The sequence below is a fragment of the Esox lucius genome, chromosome 21, assembly GCF_011004845.1.
Source record: "Esox lucius isolate fEsoLuc1 chromosome 21, fEsoLuc1.pri, whole genome shotgun sequence".
Classification (NCBI taxonomy): Eukaryota; Metazoa; Chordata; class Actinopteri; order Esociformes; family Esocidae; genus Esox; species Esox lucius.
In genome coordinates this window covers 24,765,011-24,782,068 of record NC_047589.1, presented here as the reverse complement: position 1 = coordinate 24,782,068, position 17,058 = coordinate 24,765,011, and the positions used below count along the sequence as shown (strand labels likewise).

Sequence of the window (17,058 nt, the reverse complement as noted above, 5' to 3'; positions counted from 1 at the left end):
CTATACATACACTGCATATACCTGGAGAGAAAACCTACGGGATGGTGGATCTCCAGGACCAGGGTTGAGCAGCCCTGCCTTAAGGCACATACACTAAAATACATAAGGGGGAAAAAACCACTTGTGTTGGATATGATATCTTTATTCTAAAATATTTACCAATGCTCTAGGTTGTAAATGGTATGAAGACGTGTGTGGAGGGGAATACACAGAGACAGTGGGCTACTGGGGAGTGTTTTGAGGAAAAACACCCCTCAACATTGAAATATATTCCGACATGGATACATGATCTCTATCTCTCGATAGTGTAGAATTGAAGGTGAAACAATTTAACATACCAAACTAAAGCGAGTACACCTTGCAACCATTTAGGCATTTCAAATAAACAAAAATGCAGTTTCCTTGTGAAAAGGTAACGCACCTTATCATCCCATCAAATGGCTAACACATACTATAATCAGACACACTAAATGAGAGCAGATTATTAGAAAACCATTACGGAGTAACCATTACGGAGAATCCAGCCTTACATAAAGATGAGAAATGAAATTTGATTTGGCTTTCACCACACAGGTATGCGGTAACATGTTATGTCAAAATCAAGAGCTTCCTGTAGCCCACAGAAGAAAGATTATTGGTGCACATGACTCTAGGATGGGTTACAGAAACATACAATTTAAAGCCAATCAGTCCACTGTCTGGTCGATGATCTGCAAAGACAGAAGATTCCACACAACATGCAGTGAATCTACAACAAGCCATTTCATCTCCCAGTCAAGGTATGAGACTGATGAGCACTTATTCTGTCCACACGAGGTAATTACATTCCTGCTTATTTTTGTAAAATCTCTACACTATTATTTTTCAGTGTAATTAGCTACTTTGTGAGTATTTGACCGGTTAATTTTGACAGCAGTCCTTCCATCTTCCCTGATCATGGAAATGAGACAGCCCCTCTCTAATGGTTGAGTGTGTACATCAGCTGAACAGGAAAGAAAAAGAAACTCCAGGCACCTGTAAACCATCAATCATTAATTTACTAAACCACTTTCATATACATGTACACAAGAGTCAACTGACATCAATCCAGAGCAGCACGGTTCTCCTTCCCAGTGTCCCCCTAATTGGTTTAAGGTACATTTGTGGCAGGTGGACACATTGTACAATGCTGAATATTAAGAGAGGAAGCCGACTATCAGCCCGGCTCCTCGGGTATACAAATAAAGGACGGTGTCCACACAACTAATCTAAACCCACTTCGGATTAAAAAATAAAATACATCAATACAAAAATCATCCATGAAAACATGACGTTTCTAAACAGACAAGCGCGATACAAATCATGGTCCACACAGCGACGTGGAAATGAGTAATTGTGAACCCAGGTCCACTGGGGAAGGAGTCATTTTAATGATACATTTAATAAGGTCATCCGCTAGTTTCATACTCCATATGAATCAGAAATCCACAACCTGGAACTCTGTGCAAGCAATGAAAGCCATGCAAACTATCTTTAATATAAAAACCCTATTGAAGGCACTCAATGATGATAAACAACAACCTCGCCCAAAAACGTTTTCTACGTTAAGACAAGAAACTTTCTGCCAGTCGTTCTAATGTTGTTCCTTCATTTTATTAAGACAACAACAATGTAGCTTCCGGTTTCAAGTTAAGAATGGTTAATTTTGAAGGAATGGTTGAAATCAGTCAGCTGCCTACACAGAGAGCACAGGAATGATATAAATTGAAATGCAAGTAAACACCATTATATTAATTTAAATCAGATCTCAATGATCAAAAACATATTCATTGCTCAGTTACATATCAAAATGTAGGCTTGATTTAAATTGATTTACAAAATAATAAGACAAAATCTTTTTTAGAGTCATATGGAATGCTGATCAGGAAAAACACAGGCCAAATAGCACCTGTACACAAATGTAAATCTGATGCAAATTAAAACAAACAAAAATAACCTCCCACACATGTACCCTTGTCAACCGACAGACTAGTGTGTGCCTGGAACATAATAAATAAGATAAATAAATGAATACCATGTACCCTTTTGCATCAATCACACAACATTTCTAATCAGTCACAATCCATTCTGGTCTTAATAAATCAAGTAATCTGTAATTGTTATATTGATATATGTGATTGATATGTGAGAACATAATCTCTCAAACTGCCCCAAAGCAAACATAAATGGGACTGTACCGACCAGTACAACACAACTGGTCTCTTATGATCCACTACGTGGCCACATAAAAGATCTCATTGAGGTCCAGTCAGCAGAGCTATATATATAGCCATTTAGCAATATAAATTTACCATATACTGGTCTTACCATGTCACTCTCCTAAAGAACATTGGAAAAGGCTGGTAGATTTAAGGCCTCGACTATTGGCCTTGTCCAGACCTCCTGAATCCTCTCCTCACTGTCCCTTCGGGGCGCCTTTTAAAAACATTTTGAGGGTCCAGGAGAAGCAACATGGATGACAGTGGGCTTGTACGAGACGGCCCTTCTCCACTCACGCGGGATCAAGCAAATTACAGCTGGGGCAGACCCCAAAATAAAGTGTTAAAAACAAACAATGTTGTGCGAGATATCTGAAAGGCGATAAGTAGCATATGGTTTCTAAACTTTTTTACCAAAGGGGTGTGGCAGACTTCAAGAATGGTGTCCATCGAGGAGGGCAGGACACCTATTGAAAGGACACAATCCTCAACCCCGGAATTACAGTTTCCAGGTTGCGGAGAAGAGAGGACATAGGACGCATGTTCCCCCAATTGATAAAAGCCCACAGGAAATGATTAACAGATTTTATACAAGACCGTTGTTTTACACTTGTTCTCAAAGTCAGAGTTTAAATAAAAAGCATGCAGGGACTGTAACTACGGTTACTAAAATATACTGTAGACCAAATATTCAATGGCATGTCACTGATGAAACATGGCGCAAAATGCAACCAAATAATAAGCTTCTAATGAATCAAACTCAGGAAGTAGTTTTGCCACATTGGAGTGTTCCACATCGCCCACTCCGGAACGGTGGTGTGTGTGTGTGTGTGTGTGCGCATCTACATGAGTCGACAGCAGGGCTCCTTGGTGTTGTTGGAGGGGTCCTCCTCCGGGGCTCGTAGTTTGAGCAGAGGTGGGTCCCCGCTGGCTGGGGTAAAGTACACTGTGCTGGGGGGAGTCAACTCCTCTGTGCTCGGGGTCTCCTGGGCAGCCAGAGAGGGGGTCGCCTCCTGCAGGGGTGCGGGAGCCGGGGGCTCCTCCTCGGAGGGAGGGGGCAGAGGTGGGGGTGGGGCTGGGTACTTGTTGAGCTTTGCCGCGGCCCGCTGGCGTTTCAGGTCCGCTAGAGTCTGGTGGGATTTCTCCCGGGTCATGCTGTCCCCAACCTCCGCGTCGGCAGACCCTGACGCTGGGCTCAGCTGGTAGGAGGCGCTGCGGTCCATCGGGCCCGCGCTCCACTGCTCCCCGGGGACGGATGCAGACAGGGCCAGGGGCGTCCCACCGTTCCCCAGGCTGGACTCCAACTTGGTCCTCGATCCCTCGCCATCCTCCACCCTGGACACGGCCCCCGCCGCCTGAGAGAGACGGGGCGACAGCGGAGAGAGTCAATACAACAAATCCCCCCCCCCCCCTTTAACACCCAAATACCTGAGCTCAAGTCTCTGTCCTCCGGTTGGTTGCCCCCCCCCCATCCCCCCCCCCCCCCCCCCCCCCCCCCCCGTGCCATGGCGCTGACGAGTATAACACAGCCTCACTCACCATGGCGGCTTGTAGGTGGAGCTCGTTGTCCGTCTGCCTGTCCTCGTCGTCGTCCTGCGCCTCCGCCTGCCGGCCTCTCTCCTGCCACACCATGGCCTCCTTGTGGTGCTCACGCCGGTAGAGGCTGGACCGCTCGTTGACGCTCACCCGTCGGACCACCTTCCTGCTCGGAGAGGGAAACAAGCACGGAGGTCAGCAGAGGCAGCCGCAGGCCGAGCTGACAGCGGCCGTCCTACCGGACCCCTGGTTCTGTGCTCGCCATGCTAGGGACCAGCCTCACCCTCGGCTGCCAGCGCTGGACGCTCGTCTCTGTAGGGCGCCCTTGTGGCGGTCCTGGCTCTTCATTATGGCGTCGTGCTTGTGCTTCAGCTCCATCAGCTTTGCTCTGACCTCCTCATCCGCGCAAACATCTGCCACAGATAGAAACCACATCAGTCAGGACGATCTCCTCTGATACATGGTTCTACAGGCTTAAATCTCCTCTGATACATGGTTCTACAGGCTAAATCTCCTCTGATACATGGTCCTACATGGTTCTACGGGCTTAAATCTCCTCTGATACATGGTCCTACATGGTTCTACGGGCTTAAATCTCCTCTGATACATGGTCCAAATGGTTCTACGGGCTTAAATCTCCTCTGATACATGGTCCTACATGGTTCTACGGGCTTAACTCTCCTCTGATACATGGTCCTACGGGCTTAAATCTCCTCTGATACATGGTCCTACATGGTTCTACGGGCTTAAATCTCCTCTGATACATGGTCTTACATGGTTCTACATGGTTCCACAGGCTTAACTCTCCTCTGATACATGGTTCTACATGGTTCTACGGGCTTAAATCTCCTCTGATACATGGTTCTAGAATCATGTGTTGAAGTGCGGTTGTTTCCTTACCCAGCGGCGTCTCGTCCAGGACCGACTTGGTGTTCAGACTGGCTCCGTGGGCCACCAGCAGCTCCACCATCTGGACCTGAGAAAACCAACAGAGCCATTCAACCTAGCTTAAATGAGCATGACAAGAACAGCACACAATGACAGCGGATAAAAGGGGGTACTGACTTCCTTTTAGCCCAGGGGTGGGCAAACCATTTGGCTTGAGGACCAGAGGATTTTGAAAAGGATTTTTGGACCAAAACCGATATTCTACACACATTGGGTCAGCCAAATCTGACCCGCGCGCCTTAGTTTGTTACTGCAACCCGATATCAGAGTGCTGCAAAACCGACCTGTCCCCAGCAGGAGGCGGCGTGGAGTGGCGTCCAGCCGTCCGTGTCCTTCTTCTCCACCTCAGCCTGGTGCTCCAGCAGCAGCTCCCCCACCAACAGGTAGCCGTTCGCAGAGGCGATGTGCAGCTGGAAGAGGGACCGAGGACGGATCACTACACAGGACGCCTGTCTAGCCAGGTGTAAATATGATGATAAAGCCTTCTTCACACTGGACGGTTTAACCAGTCTCGAATACCGGTTCTTTTATTGTTGTTATGCTCTGTCACTTTCTCCTCCGTTTCCATTTTAATTTAATAGGAAATACTGATCAAACACAAATACCAACATTTGATTTGGTCATTACGACCTCAAAAATTATAATGACAGCAATCACAACAAAGTACAGCATCAGGGCCTGCAGTGTGAGTAAAAGCTGAAGAGACCGGGACGTTTTCATTCGGTAAAAGTTCATCCTAACTCCTCTCTCCTGCGTCTCCTCCGTGACCCAGAAAGGGCAGAGGTTGAGCTATTTGTTAGGCCAGTGTTTTTCAAAAGGAAGCCCCGAGAAGAGGTGAGCAACCCTAACCCAACCGCCGTTACATTACTGACAGTTAATTTATGGCCGCCTGGTAACCCAGGTGACAGATTAAGGGGGATGACGGTGGTACAGGCGTCTTACCAGTGTGGCCCCGTTGTCGTCCTGAGCGTTCACGGCCGTTCCACTCTGGATGAGCACTCGCAGGTCAGTCAGCATCTCCGTCTCCTTGGCCCCACGACACTCGTCTATGCGATCCTGGGTAATGCCTGTAGAAGCACATAGGAAGTCAGTGAAGAACACCCATGACCACATTTCCACAGACTATTGTTGGTCTGACCACGTTTGACCAGGGGGCAGAGTCTGAAGAACCAGTGCAGCCATTTTGAAAACCGATGTTACTGGAGCGAGAATTCTTCAAGGAAACTCCACAGCCAAAAGGTATGGGGCAAGGAGATACTAGCAACAGTCATCTATCTCCCAGTCATTTTAATGTTGGACTCTCCGGAAGCCTGCTGTGGAATGGCAGGGCCGTAATCACAAATTGGACATCACAAAATTGGCAGGGTGAGATACCAAATTTGGTGTTCTTGAGTATACCAAATCACTGCACTGGCCAGATCAATGTGAAATGTAGTTTACAGAATGACACATTTTAGATTTTCAGCTGGTTTTCAAAATCTAGTAAAGTAAAGTTGTTCATACTGAGGTATTTGGAGGTATTATACTGGGGTACTCATACTGAGGTATTTAGAGGTACTCATACTGAGGTATTTAGAGGTATTCATAACTAAGATGTCATCCAGCAGGAGAAAAGCAAATCAGAGGGAATCAGACTAAAATCACCAGGCAGTATTGTCTGATTCAGTTTTCATCATTCAACTCCTTTAAGAAAGTGTGATAGAGGGGATTGCAACCGTCCAGAGCAGGGAAAGGTAGCTAAGGTCACAGAGCTGTTAATAAAGACAAAAGTTACAGCAAGAGCCTGACTCAAATGTCATGTTGGTGCTGGGTTTTCGGGGAGGCCTACTGACCCTGCTCTGCCATGACCATCTCTAGCAGCTCCAGCGTGGCCTCGTCCTCACAAAGGTCATAGGGCATGTTGCCATCAGCGTTGACAGCCAGCAGGTCTGCTCCACTGCACCAAAGGAACAGAAGACAGTAGCACCACAAACATTCACATTCATTCCCCCAGTGTCACACGCCCCCTGTAACACACAGCTGCTCCACATTTGGGTAAACCCAAAAACCACCTATTATACTGGTAGGAAACCTCCAAAACGTATTAATCAACCAAATTCAAGAGGTGAAATGCTCAATGTTATATTTCACAGATTGCACCATCATAAGACTTCCATGTACTATTTTATGGAAAATATAACTGATTGAGGTTGTTGCTTTGCACAACCTCATCAAAAACCTGTGACAAATGCACAAAGGTTTTTGGTCAAAAACCTACTGATACTGGACAGAGTTCATAATGTCATGCCTTTCCAATGTTGATGAGGGAGTTTGGTTTGTGGGTCACCTATCCTTTCGGGTGCCAATAATTTACATGTTTGAGATATTTTTTTTTTTTATTGATTACGAGTTAATCTTTCAACTATTTTATCTCAAAGGTTAGATTTCCCATGTTTTGAAGGGAACCTCAACAACATTGTTTCATAGCCTTTTTTCTGATCTTGGTGAGAAGAGAACAGTGCCCTTCGGCCGCACACACCAATACTTCTGAAGGACACGGTGGGCTGGGTTCAACACCAGCTTGTATTTCTGGTTTGTATTTTCAAACCCCTGACGTAATGCCCAAAATGCAACCGGCAGATCATCCGAAACGACAGGGTTGGAGGTTAATTTCGCTCAACCGTTGTTTTGAAAATACAAACTGAAAATAGAAACCACAGAACCATATACAAACCAGCATACTGGACCTGCTGGTTAATAACCCAACACTCCCCGTAGATTGTTGGTCTCATATTACCTTGTAGGTGCTTACATTTGGACAACAGGTGACAACAGGTAAAGTGAATGTATTTCATCCTATGTGCCAATAACTCTTGAGATGTACTGAATGTTTCGTTCAAATCAAGAAGACAGCGGTCAGACAGCGATTAAACCCTTGGTCTAGTAGTACACTGACAAACAGGGGGCCAGGAAGCCCGAATCAACCTGACGAATCAAGCCCACGAGGAGGGGAGGACCGCTCCTAGCCGGCGGACACCCGTGAAGCGAGATTACAACCGGGACGACGTTGGACCAGAACACTGCGGCTCGTGCGCGGTTCTACACGAGTGACAGCAGCGAGACGGCGCGGTGCACCGGCGGTGTTCGGAGCACGACTCACGACTGAACCAGGATCTGCACCAGGCCGGTGTGGCCACAGGTGGCGGCAGCGTGGAGGGGCGTCCACAGCTCACTGTCGCAGGCATTCACACTGGCGCCCGCGTCCAGCAGACACCGGACTACCTCCACGAAATCATCAATGCAGCACTGCAGGATGAGCACACACACGGACACGCACGCACGCACACCACACACAGCCACACAAACACACCAGTAAATACGACACACACACACACACACACACACAAACAGCAATATATGACACACACCAATAAACATGCACCAATAAATACGACAACCACACACACAGCAATAAATACGACACACACACAAAACGCACTGCTTCAGGGCCCCATGTCACTAATTCAAATGCAGTGTACACTGTATTTACATGAGTCTGTGCCACGAAGCCCATTGCTCAGTAAACACACCTTTTCCAGAGAGAATAAATAATTTTAATACCTATAAAGGGAGCACTGTGCTCTCTGGTTCCACGCATCTATGCATGTGTGTGTGTGTGTGTGTGTGTGTGTGTGGTCGCAGCATACAGTCAGCGCTGTTTGTCTGTGTTGTGTCCATCTGAAGTCACAGTTTGTCTACACCCGAGAGTGTTCATATTGTTTCTAATGCCAGACACGTAACTGGCCTCCAGCCTGGAAGGGCCCTGCTTACATTCCCAGACAGTTGGGGAGGGCGGACTCTGTGATGCACCACTGTGTTGTTGGGAAAAGGGGAACACGCCAAACAAAAACACACGGATCTCTTCATAAAGGTCACCACCCACAGCTTCCTACACACACAGGCAGACCAACAAGTAGGTTCTGGGTCTACCAGTAGCACGGGTGTGTGTGTGTGTGTGTGTATACCTGGTGCAGGGCAGTCAGTCCATCCTCGTTGTACAGATCTGGATTGACACCAGTGTTCAGCAGCTCCCTCACTGCAGAAACACAGTCACAACATAATTCCCCATGACTCACTACGGCACAGAGAGCAGATAACCTCTGCCCTGGCAAAGCTCGGAGAAATGAGGGTTAAGAGTGACCACTATAATTACCCTTAATCGTGTGTGCTAACAATAACAGCATTGAAAGCAAAAGCCGGGCCTGATAAGCTTATGGCAAGTCTCAAATAAAATATGTATGAATCATTTCCTCTGTAACTGGGTGTTTATAGAGCGGTGTAACTGAATTCATGCCTCACAGCTCTTGAAAAACAGCTGCCGTTGCAAAGTAACAGTGAGTGTTCTCTATCTATAGGCAGCCTCTGGGTGGCATGACAGTTTTTCCATCTTCTTTTAATGAATAAATATTTTAATAATCTAAATCGGGAAAAACATGACTTCAGGTGGAACGTCTAGACACGATGACTAATACCAGTACAACATTTCTAAATGTATTCTCTGACAACAATTCTTCTTCAACACGAGCACGCTCGACACCCACTGGAAGCACGTCTCGTGGACGCTGTAGACTGAGACCGGATGTGCCTGCTGCAGTACTATAGAACAACATATTTAATAGACAAGTTCTGCTCATGTTCTTGAAGAACGTTCCCCCTCATACTTGTTGGACCATTTAAAACCCAGAGGAGACCAGATTCAAAATATCGTCCTAAACCTTTTCACCCTTTAGCTCTGTTTGGGTTCTGAAGCAACACAGAACCCCGGGCCCCAAAGGTTTCTCCCAATGCGGGGGGGAACTACTACTTTGGTGGATCTTTACAAGGTTCTACCGGGACCAGGAACGACTCACCCTCCTCCAGGTCGTTCCGGGCCGCGGCCTCCAGCAGGGTGATGTTGTTGGGGAAGACCACTCTGCGCGCCCGTCCTTTTGTCTTGTCGCCCTTCTGGCCAGCCTTGCCGGCGCCGCGGGCCGTGTCCTTCTCCATTTGGGCCCAACCCTTCAACTGCTGGGCCCGTCGCTTCTGGGCATGCTTCAGGCGCTCAGTGGCGGTCAGACGTACGACCGTGGCCATCTCGCCGAGCAGCTCGCTGTGCTCCGCCATGCCACGCCGCCGCCCAGAGCCCAGGACTCCCTACACCCCCCCCCCTTCCACCTCCTGCTGTGGTGTTCCCCCTGCTCCTATCTGATCTGGGTTGGTGTTTTAGAAGTAGAAAGTGAGGAACGGTCAAAGCTGTCGGGGTCCAAGGTCAAACAGTAAAGTGTTGTTTTTCTGAATGGAACCAGGTGCAGGACATCTCCTCCATGGTGAAAATAGGGTCCAAGCTGGTAGTCTTTTTAAGTGACGACGTCTCTGTCGTGGGTCTACAAGTTACCTCCTTGTGTGTTGAAAATCAAGAGCCACAGCAGAGGCGAATCATCAGAGAACCGATGGGTTCATATTCTAGATCTTTATGGAACATCTCCCTCCGGACATGAAGCTGGATGTCCAGAACCGAACCATCCAGATGATGCTGAACAATGTTCCCGCCCTCAAATCCATATTATATCCGTGTTCCTTCCTATAAACAATCATCAATGGTTACTTGAACATAGAGGTCCTCGGCCAGGAGTATACACTGAGTCCATACTGAGAAAAAGCTGGATAGAACAGTTCTGCAAATCTTGAGGCGAGCTTGACCCGGGGACCAAGGGGAACCAGGGCACAAAAGGCCTCACATTGTTAAAGGTACACAAGAGAAAACTGCCACGTCTACCAACAAAGTAACTTGACTAATAAGGAGGTATTTACTAAAAGTATAGTAAAGAGTACAGAGTATAGTAAACAGTATATGTAAGGGCAGGGGTTTGTCAGAGGTGGGTGGCTGCATCAGGATTGGATCCCTTGTCAGAATATTCCAGCCCTGTGATAGGCCAGTGCAGCGGGGCTTCAGGAACCAGGAAGTCAGGCATCCACTGTGCTTCTTAGGACACAGAGCGTTCTACGCCCTCCGACAACACCTGCAAACGGAGATAGAGTTAGACAGAGAGCCCTGTTAGCGTAGCGCACACAAACAGTCCCCAGCCTGTAGGTTTAACCCCTACTTCTCCAACACGTCCCTCCACTCTCACTGGTCTCCCCTGATGAAACCAGACACGGGACGCCTTTCATTAATGATTGACACAACCTGCCTGCCCGGAGCGCTGGCCCGTCGGCTCCGACACTGCCAGCCCTGTGGTTGGTTAGCGTGACGGCAATGGGCCGGGGAGGGGGGGTGTGTGATTAGCACTGTTTTAGTACCGGACACTTATTTGGGCGCTAAATGCTAGGCTAGCGGTGTCCCATCTGGGCTGTCACCAAAGCCATGGCCCCATTAGGGCCCGTTCATCACCTCACCCACCAATCTCCTCCCGGGCAACTCATCCATTATTCAGCCCGGCACGTGAGGCGCAGAGAGGAAGGTCAACCAGGCGTGCTCTGCGAGATGGGGAGGGAGGGAGTGAGCATGCTCCAGTGGCGAACCGAGACCGCCGCCACACTGGCCAAACAGAGGGGACCAGGGCCAGGAGTCACAACATGCCAAAGACCGAGCAGTACGGACAACAGACGACAGGTGTCACAAATACCTGGCAGGCATGGGTCCCTTTGCTGTGAGGCCTGCAGTATGTGCCTATGGAGACACTAGCGAGGTAGGATAACCACGCACAAGGACGTTACTACAAATCTAACTGACTGGCTTTGTGGAACATACGATACTATAGCTTAAAAAACTATATTTAGGGTGACCTTTCCTTTGTCCGTGCCCAGACCACAATGTAAGGATTTCCTTGGATTTAGTCAGGATGTTAGCTCAACCCACCAATAAAGCAAGTGGCACTTGTCAGGCACAGAGGAAGAAAAAGACAAAATCCACAGCAAGCTGGCGTTCAGCTACAGCAACGTGCATGCCTTTCTGGGCCAACCACCCCAGAGGACAGCTTTCCTCTTGGTTTCCTCTTCCTTAAACAAAACCCAAACCGATCCAGAAGACACAGACCAACAGACCGAGTGCTGCTTATGATACACAGGCTACATACAAACAAAATCACAATGGCTGTTGCCAGGTAGCGTCCACACACACCAGAGAAACGTTTTTTTAAACTGTGAGCCATAAGTAGCCACAGACAACACAGAGAGAGAGAAGAGTCATTAATGAGACAGTGTAGGAGACCGGGGAAGAAGAATGAAGACACGCCATAATCCTTTCGGGAACTTCAGTATACGAGCAGAAAAACAAACGAAACAATTTCAACTGTAAGTGTAACCGAAGAGTCACATTCAACACCCCACGCCAGTTGCGGCGTATGCAGAACTTACACATACTTCTCCTTGTTTCATCAAGCGAGACAGAGGTCGCTAAGCAGTGCGCATCTCTTTTTTCCCCCCCTCTGAATAACAGATCACGGGTTATAAAACCAGTGGTGCCCATCGTCGTGGTACATGCCCGCTGAAAGTCACAAAGTGATTCAGTATTCAGTATGCACCCAGCCTTCAAGACCTACATGATCAAGCTCAGTCCCACATCTGTGTAGGTTGCAATCGGAAAACCTCAAGCTTCCTTTTCCTGTTCTGTCTCTCAGTTAACTAGACACCTCTTAAGTTGTGCACATTGGCTATTCACACTTAGAAAAAGTGATTTGGTTAGTCTATAGGCCTGGGCCCGTCCACCGATAAGAGGCGACGCTCATATTTCTGGGACGTCACAACGGTCTGATGGCTCAGCTGTCATTCTAATAGTCTATCTGACCCTCATAAACATTCCCAGATATCATCTCGGGCCCTCTGTCTGGGAACAGGAAAGACGTAGGCTCCTGAACTTTCGTCCTTTGCATAAGCACCGGGGTTGAGGCTGACAGAAGATGGATGAGCTAGAGACGGGTGAGCTTTTAGGGACGAAGGACGTCACTGGAGCTCTGTTGCATATGAAACGCAGCACAAGGCAAACCAAGTGACAGCCAGTCAGCAAGCTAGTATAGAACCGAAACTGACCTTTCACCCAGCACAAACAGACCCAAGACTCCGAGCAGAACTTTTATAAAAGGACTGCATGTAACGGAGTTGAAAAATGCAGGCACACACCAAGAAATGGAGGGCACGGGAAAAACTATTTGAGCTAGAATCCTTAATATTAACGGCTGCACTGCAGTAACTTAAACACAAAACTCCAAGTCACAATGTGTGTGTGCATAAGAGAAGACAATGAGGGCCCTGTAGGGCTGTCAGGTTCAGCACATTAACAGCCACTCTGGAGAACATGCAGAGCACACAGACTTGTTTCTACCCAGCCCTTCTCCGACCCCAACCAGCAGCCACCCAGAACCAGCCATCCACCCAAACTGACTCTCCAGAGTGCAGTCTCGCTCAAGGCTATCTGCATGTCAACCGCGCCCTAATCCCGCTCCAGAGAAATGACTACCTGCAAGACGGTATGTGTGCGCGTTTGGCTGTAAATAGAGTCAATAGCAGGAGGGAAGAAGAAATCGAAGATAATTTACTTGTGGACTGGGAGGGTCCCACTCTGCTCTCTCAGCAAGCATATTTCAAGACAGTAAAACAAACTATTCTGGCAGCAGGACGATTAGTTTGTCATTTGAATGGGCTAGTCACGGGGTAGACACGCTGAACAGTTCACGTCCCACTAACCGTACCCAGTCACCTAAAGCAGGAGGGAACGTTACGCATTAGCCCTCCGCGGCCGGTCTGCAGGCTCCTGGGAGGCCCAGAACGCTCATCGGGGATCTTAATGTATCAGTGTATTTTGGGTTTGGTCGTGGTATATTTGGAACTGTTTACATGAGAGAGTCACGGCGTCAATGAGTCATTGACACAGCACGGCGCGGACAAGGAAGGCCGACTGTGGCTGGACACTCAATGACTGGCTCTCACATTCATGTGTGTTTTGGTGTAGGCCTAGATGCAGTAAAGAGGTAAATGGAAAACATAATCTTAAGGAACTAAGAACATGGAACACGGAATTACCAAAAAAATGAACTAACAAAAGGGGATATTTCTCAAATCCAACATCCTATTGAATTTTAAAAGAACCTAAATGAGGTTTCTCAAGTCATATTTTGGAGCTATTTAGTAGTTTTTTGCTCCAAACATGCAGAACTGATTATTGCGCTAGACTTGGCCCTCACAGGGCCACACAGACCCAACTTCCACTGGGGCCACAGCGAGCAGCTGCTACAGGCTAACAATGCTGAATCAATGTTGTTCTGGAATGATCCCGCCACTTGAACTGCTGCCCAGTGGCCTAATCTCCTGTTCAATATTCCTAAAGGCCTTTCTCCCTCCCAGCTTAAAAATGGTTTAGTGTGCAATTAAAGCACAAAGCGGAGGGACAGGAAAGAGTGTGTGTGACTAAGTGAGTGTGTAACGGGAGAGCAGGACGATTTGAGTGTGCTTCATAAATCCAGTCATGTGTGGACCGGACTGGGCTTTTAACTATGTTGCCCCAACCGCTGGGCATTATGAGGCTATAGGGGAAGCGTCGGAGGAAGAGCGTCATGAGGTGGAGGGCAGAGTGGAAGGAAACCAAGGGGAGAGGATCTGAGGGAAAGAATGATGGAGATAAAGAGGAAGGAGAAGGATGAGGCGGAGACAGACCGAAAGCAACTATTTAGATGGATTTTGTTCAGTAAGCACAAAATGAGAGAAGGCTGTGGTTAGCCATTACCGACTGCACCTAAACACTAACTTCATAGGAATACATTCAACTGTTTCAATTGAAAACTAAGACTAAATGTGGTAAATCTTTTCCAACCATCTTCCATCTGTAAAGTTAGGCATAAGAATTTCTTTTTATTTCTGGCCTAAAAGACAAAAAAAAAGAAGAAGAGGCCTTACTTAAATGATATTCAGAAAAATAATTCACAGGTATTACAAATACATTAACGCACTATAACAAAGGTAGGATTTCAAAACTGTAAACCACTTTGGATAAGAGCCTCTTTGAAATTACTTCGTTAAAAATATAATATGAAAAAACAAAGGGACTATTTTACAGGGGTCTGTTCAGTAGGCAACAAATCAGAGAAGGTTAAGTAACAAATGTATTTGTGCCACATAATATTGCTGAATTTACCATCCAATGAACAGAGCTTTACCAATGACAGTGATCGTGGTAAAGGCTATACTATCTAGCTCTTTTTATAACTGAACATTGTCCCCCTGGAGCTAGGCCTGCATTTACTGACGCAGAGAAAATGTGAGATAGTGTATTTACTGTATGGTTGAATGAGTAGTTTAATTAGGCTAGGCTTCCTTTCCCATGTGTCAAAAAGTGCTGTTAACATAAAAGACCTCAGAGAGGCATTTGACCTCCTTCGAAAGAGTTGGCGAGGTTCTAATAACTCAACCAAAGCCTAAGCAAAAGCATAGGTTTACGTAGATCTGCATGTGCTGTGTCGCAACATGGCCTTGACTATTATTGTGTTAATCTCCAGAATTTGAGATAACATAGAAAATGTTAATGCAGCATTGTGACCGTGTTACTTAAGTTCCAGCTGTAACCTCTACCTCTCCCTCTCCTCCACTAGATCTCCCTTAAGGACAATAAGAAATGTGACCTGCTTCCGCTCTTTCAACAGACTGATTCTTAATGAAAACAAATAAGTGTTCTAACTTATGCAAAGCCAAGGGAAAAGAGGCAGATTTGAGAGTTGAAAACAGTCATTGTAGCCTATATAATTTCACATCTGAGGAGAACCATGAACAAGGGCATGTCTGATTTGGCATTGAATTACAGTTGCTTTTGAGTACCTTATAAGGCCTGTAATAGGTTTGCATGTTGTCTCTTACAATGTAAAAAGAAAAAAACACATCCACACACTAAATATTTTCAAAAGTTAGGCCAAGGTCCATATTATAGTTGACAAAAACCAAATGTTAACAATGTTCAGGGTAACAATGAGTTCTTCACCTTCCAAATTCAACAATTAAGTTGTAAAGCATATCCCTACAAAAGGAAATATTCTGGAATTTGAACTCCAGGAAAAAACTATTTCTGGGGGAGCACCACTAGACCCCCCCGCCAAATTCTGCTCAGACACAAAGTCGGAGAAGACAGTAATCATCATAACTACACTAAAACACAAATAACTTGTCATGTATGATTGGTGATGCATTAACCACAACTTGACGGCCAGAAGAAATAATCATATGAACAACATTTTGTATCATACAAGCAATCTACAGGTGGTATGCTAACACTTTACAGGTACGCTATAAATGTTAGCTAGTATTGCTGCCTAGTTTGGTTTCACTAGCAAGGTGCACAATCCACATTAGACACAGTATGAATTGTCACGTATGTTAACGTTAATAGTTATAATTCTGAAACTCCCTAAAGTGAATTGCTTGTTTAGCAATATGAGTATTTCATCAATCTAATAAACCTACTCACATCAAACGCATAACATTTGCTAATCACCCTCCGAGGCAGAAACCTGTCATTTACATTTTCTAATGCGTGGATTACTGAACTCTACTCGCAAGCGAACTCGGACTAGCAAGCTAACGCTTTACCGTAGCTATCGGTAATAACACAGCTCACTTATTTCCTATCCTCAACCAGCCGAGTAAAAGTTTGCTTTGCGTAGTTCAACTGTCAAATTAGAACTTTATTAAAAGGTGAAAAACAAGGCGTGTTGCCGTGTCGTTGCTTACCGGCGGAGTCCATTCAATGACTGACATGACAGTAGCGGGGGCTCGTATCCGTGTTCTCTTCTCACCTCGTCTGAAACCTATCAGCTGCCTTCTGTCCCAAACGTCGACAGCCCTCGGGGGGAATGCTTCTCCATAACAACCGCTGAGCTGTCATCGAAAGGGATACCCGCTGGAGGGCGACATTACTCAGCCGAAACCCCTAGACATCCAAAAAACGGAGTGCCCTGTTCATTATGGGACAGGCTTCATAGTACAGTTAGCCTGCTGTAATCTAGTGCTTCACAGAATACAAATGTCTATTTGTCTGTCTACCAAACATTTGGATATGTAAATTGTAACCAAGAGCAGAAAATGACTCCCCTGGATTATACTGCAAAATGTGGCCCACCAAAATAAAACAAAGTTTTAAAGACTATCAGAGAAATAAGGCATGCATAGCCCTGTGTAGAATGTGGTGCTTACAAAGCCAGGGCTGTGGGTTCTGAACTCCACAGGACAGCAGTGTGAAAAAGCATTACATTGTATGAACCTCAAAATTGTTACGTTCCTCTGGATACACGTGTCTGCTATTTGATTTAAATGGTTATGTAAGTTATTGACATAAGGGTAG

The 17,058-nt window shown here is 46.5% G+C and overlaps 1 protein-coding gene across 4 annotated transcripts; it reads right to left on the bottom strand.

Moving 5' to 3' along the window:
- Window positions 1-1,017: 1,017 nt before the first annotated feature.
- On the bottom strand, window positions 1,018-16,638 carry ppp1r16a (protein phosphatase 1, regulatory subunit 16A). Of its 4 annotated transcripts, none has more exons than XM_010885852.4 (11): window positions 16,449-16,638; window positions 9,611-10,759; window positions 8,726-8,796; window positions 7,861-8,006; window positions 6,554-6,657; window positions 5,664-5,788; window positions 5,006-5,131; window positions 4,674-4,749; window positions 4,057-4,186; window positions 3,777-3,939; window positions 1,018-3,592 (listed from the first exon to the last, which is right to left on the bottom strand). In XM_010885852.4, exons 2-11 carry the CDS (start codon window positions 9,861-9,863, stop codon window positions 3,080-3,082), a joined length of 1,707 nt encoding a protein of 568 aa, XP_010884154.2. In that variant the 5' UTR covers window positions 9,864-10,759; window positions 16,449-16,638; the 3' UTR covers window positions 1,018-3,079. The 4 variants fall into 4 exon arrangements, with proteins under 4 accessions (XP_010884154.2, XP_019897544.2, XP_034145318.1 ...); XM_020041985.2 differs by having other exon boundaries at window positions 16,514-16,638; XM_034289427.1 differs by lacking the exon at window positions 16,449-16,638 and adding an exon at window positions 16,186-16,206.
- Window positions 16,639-17,058: the final 420 nt, after the last annotated feature.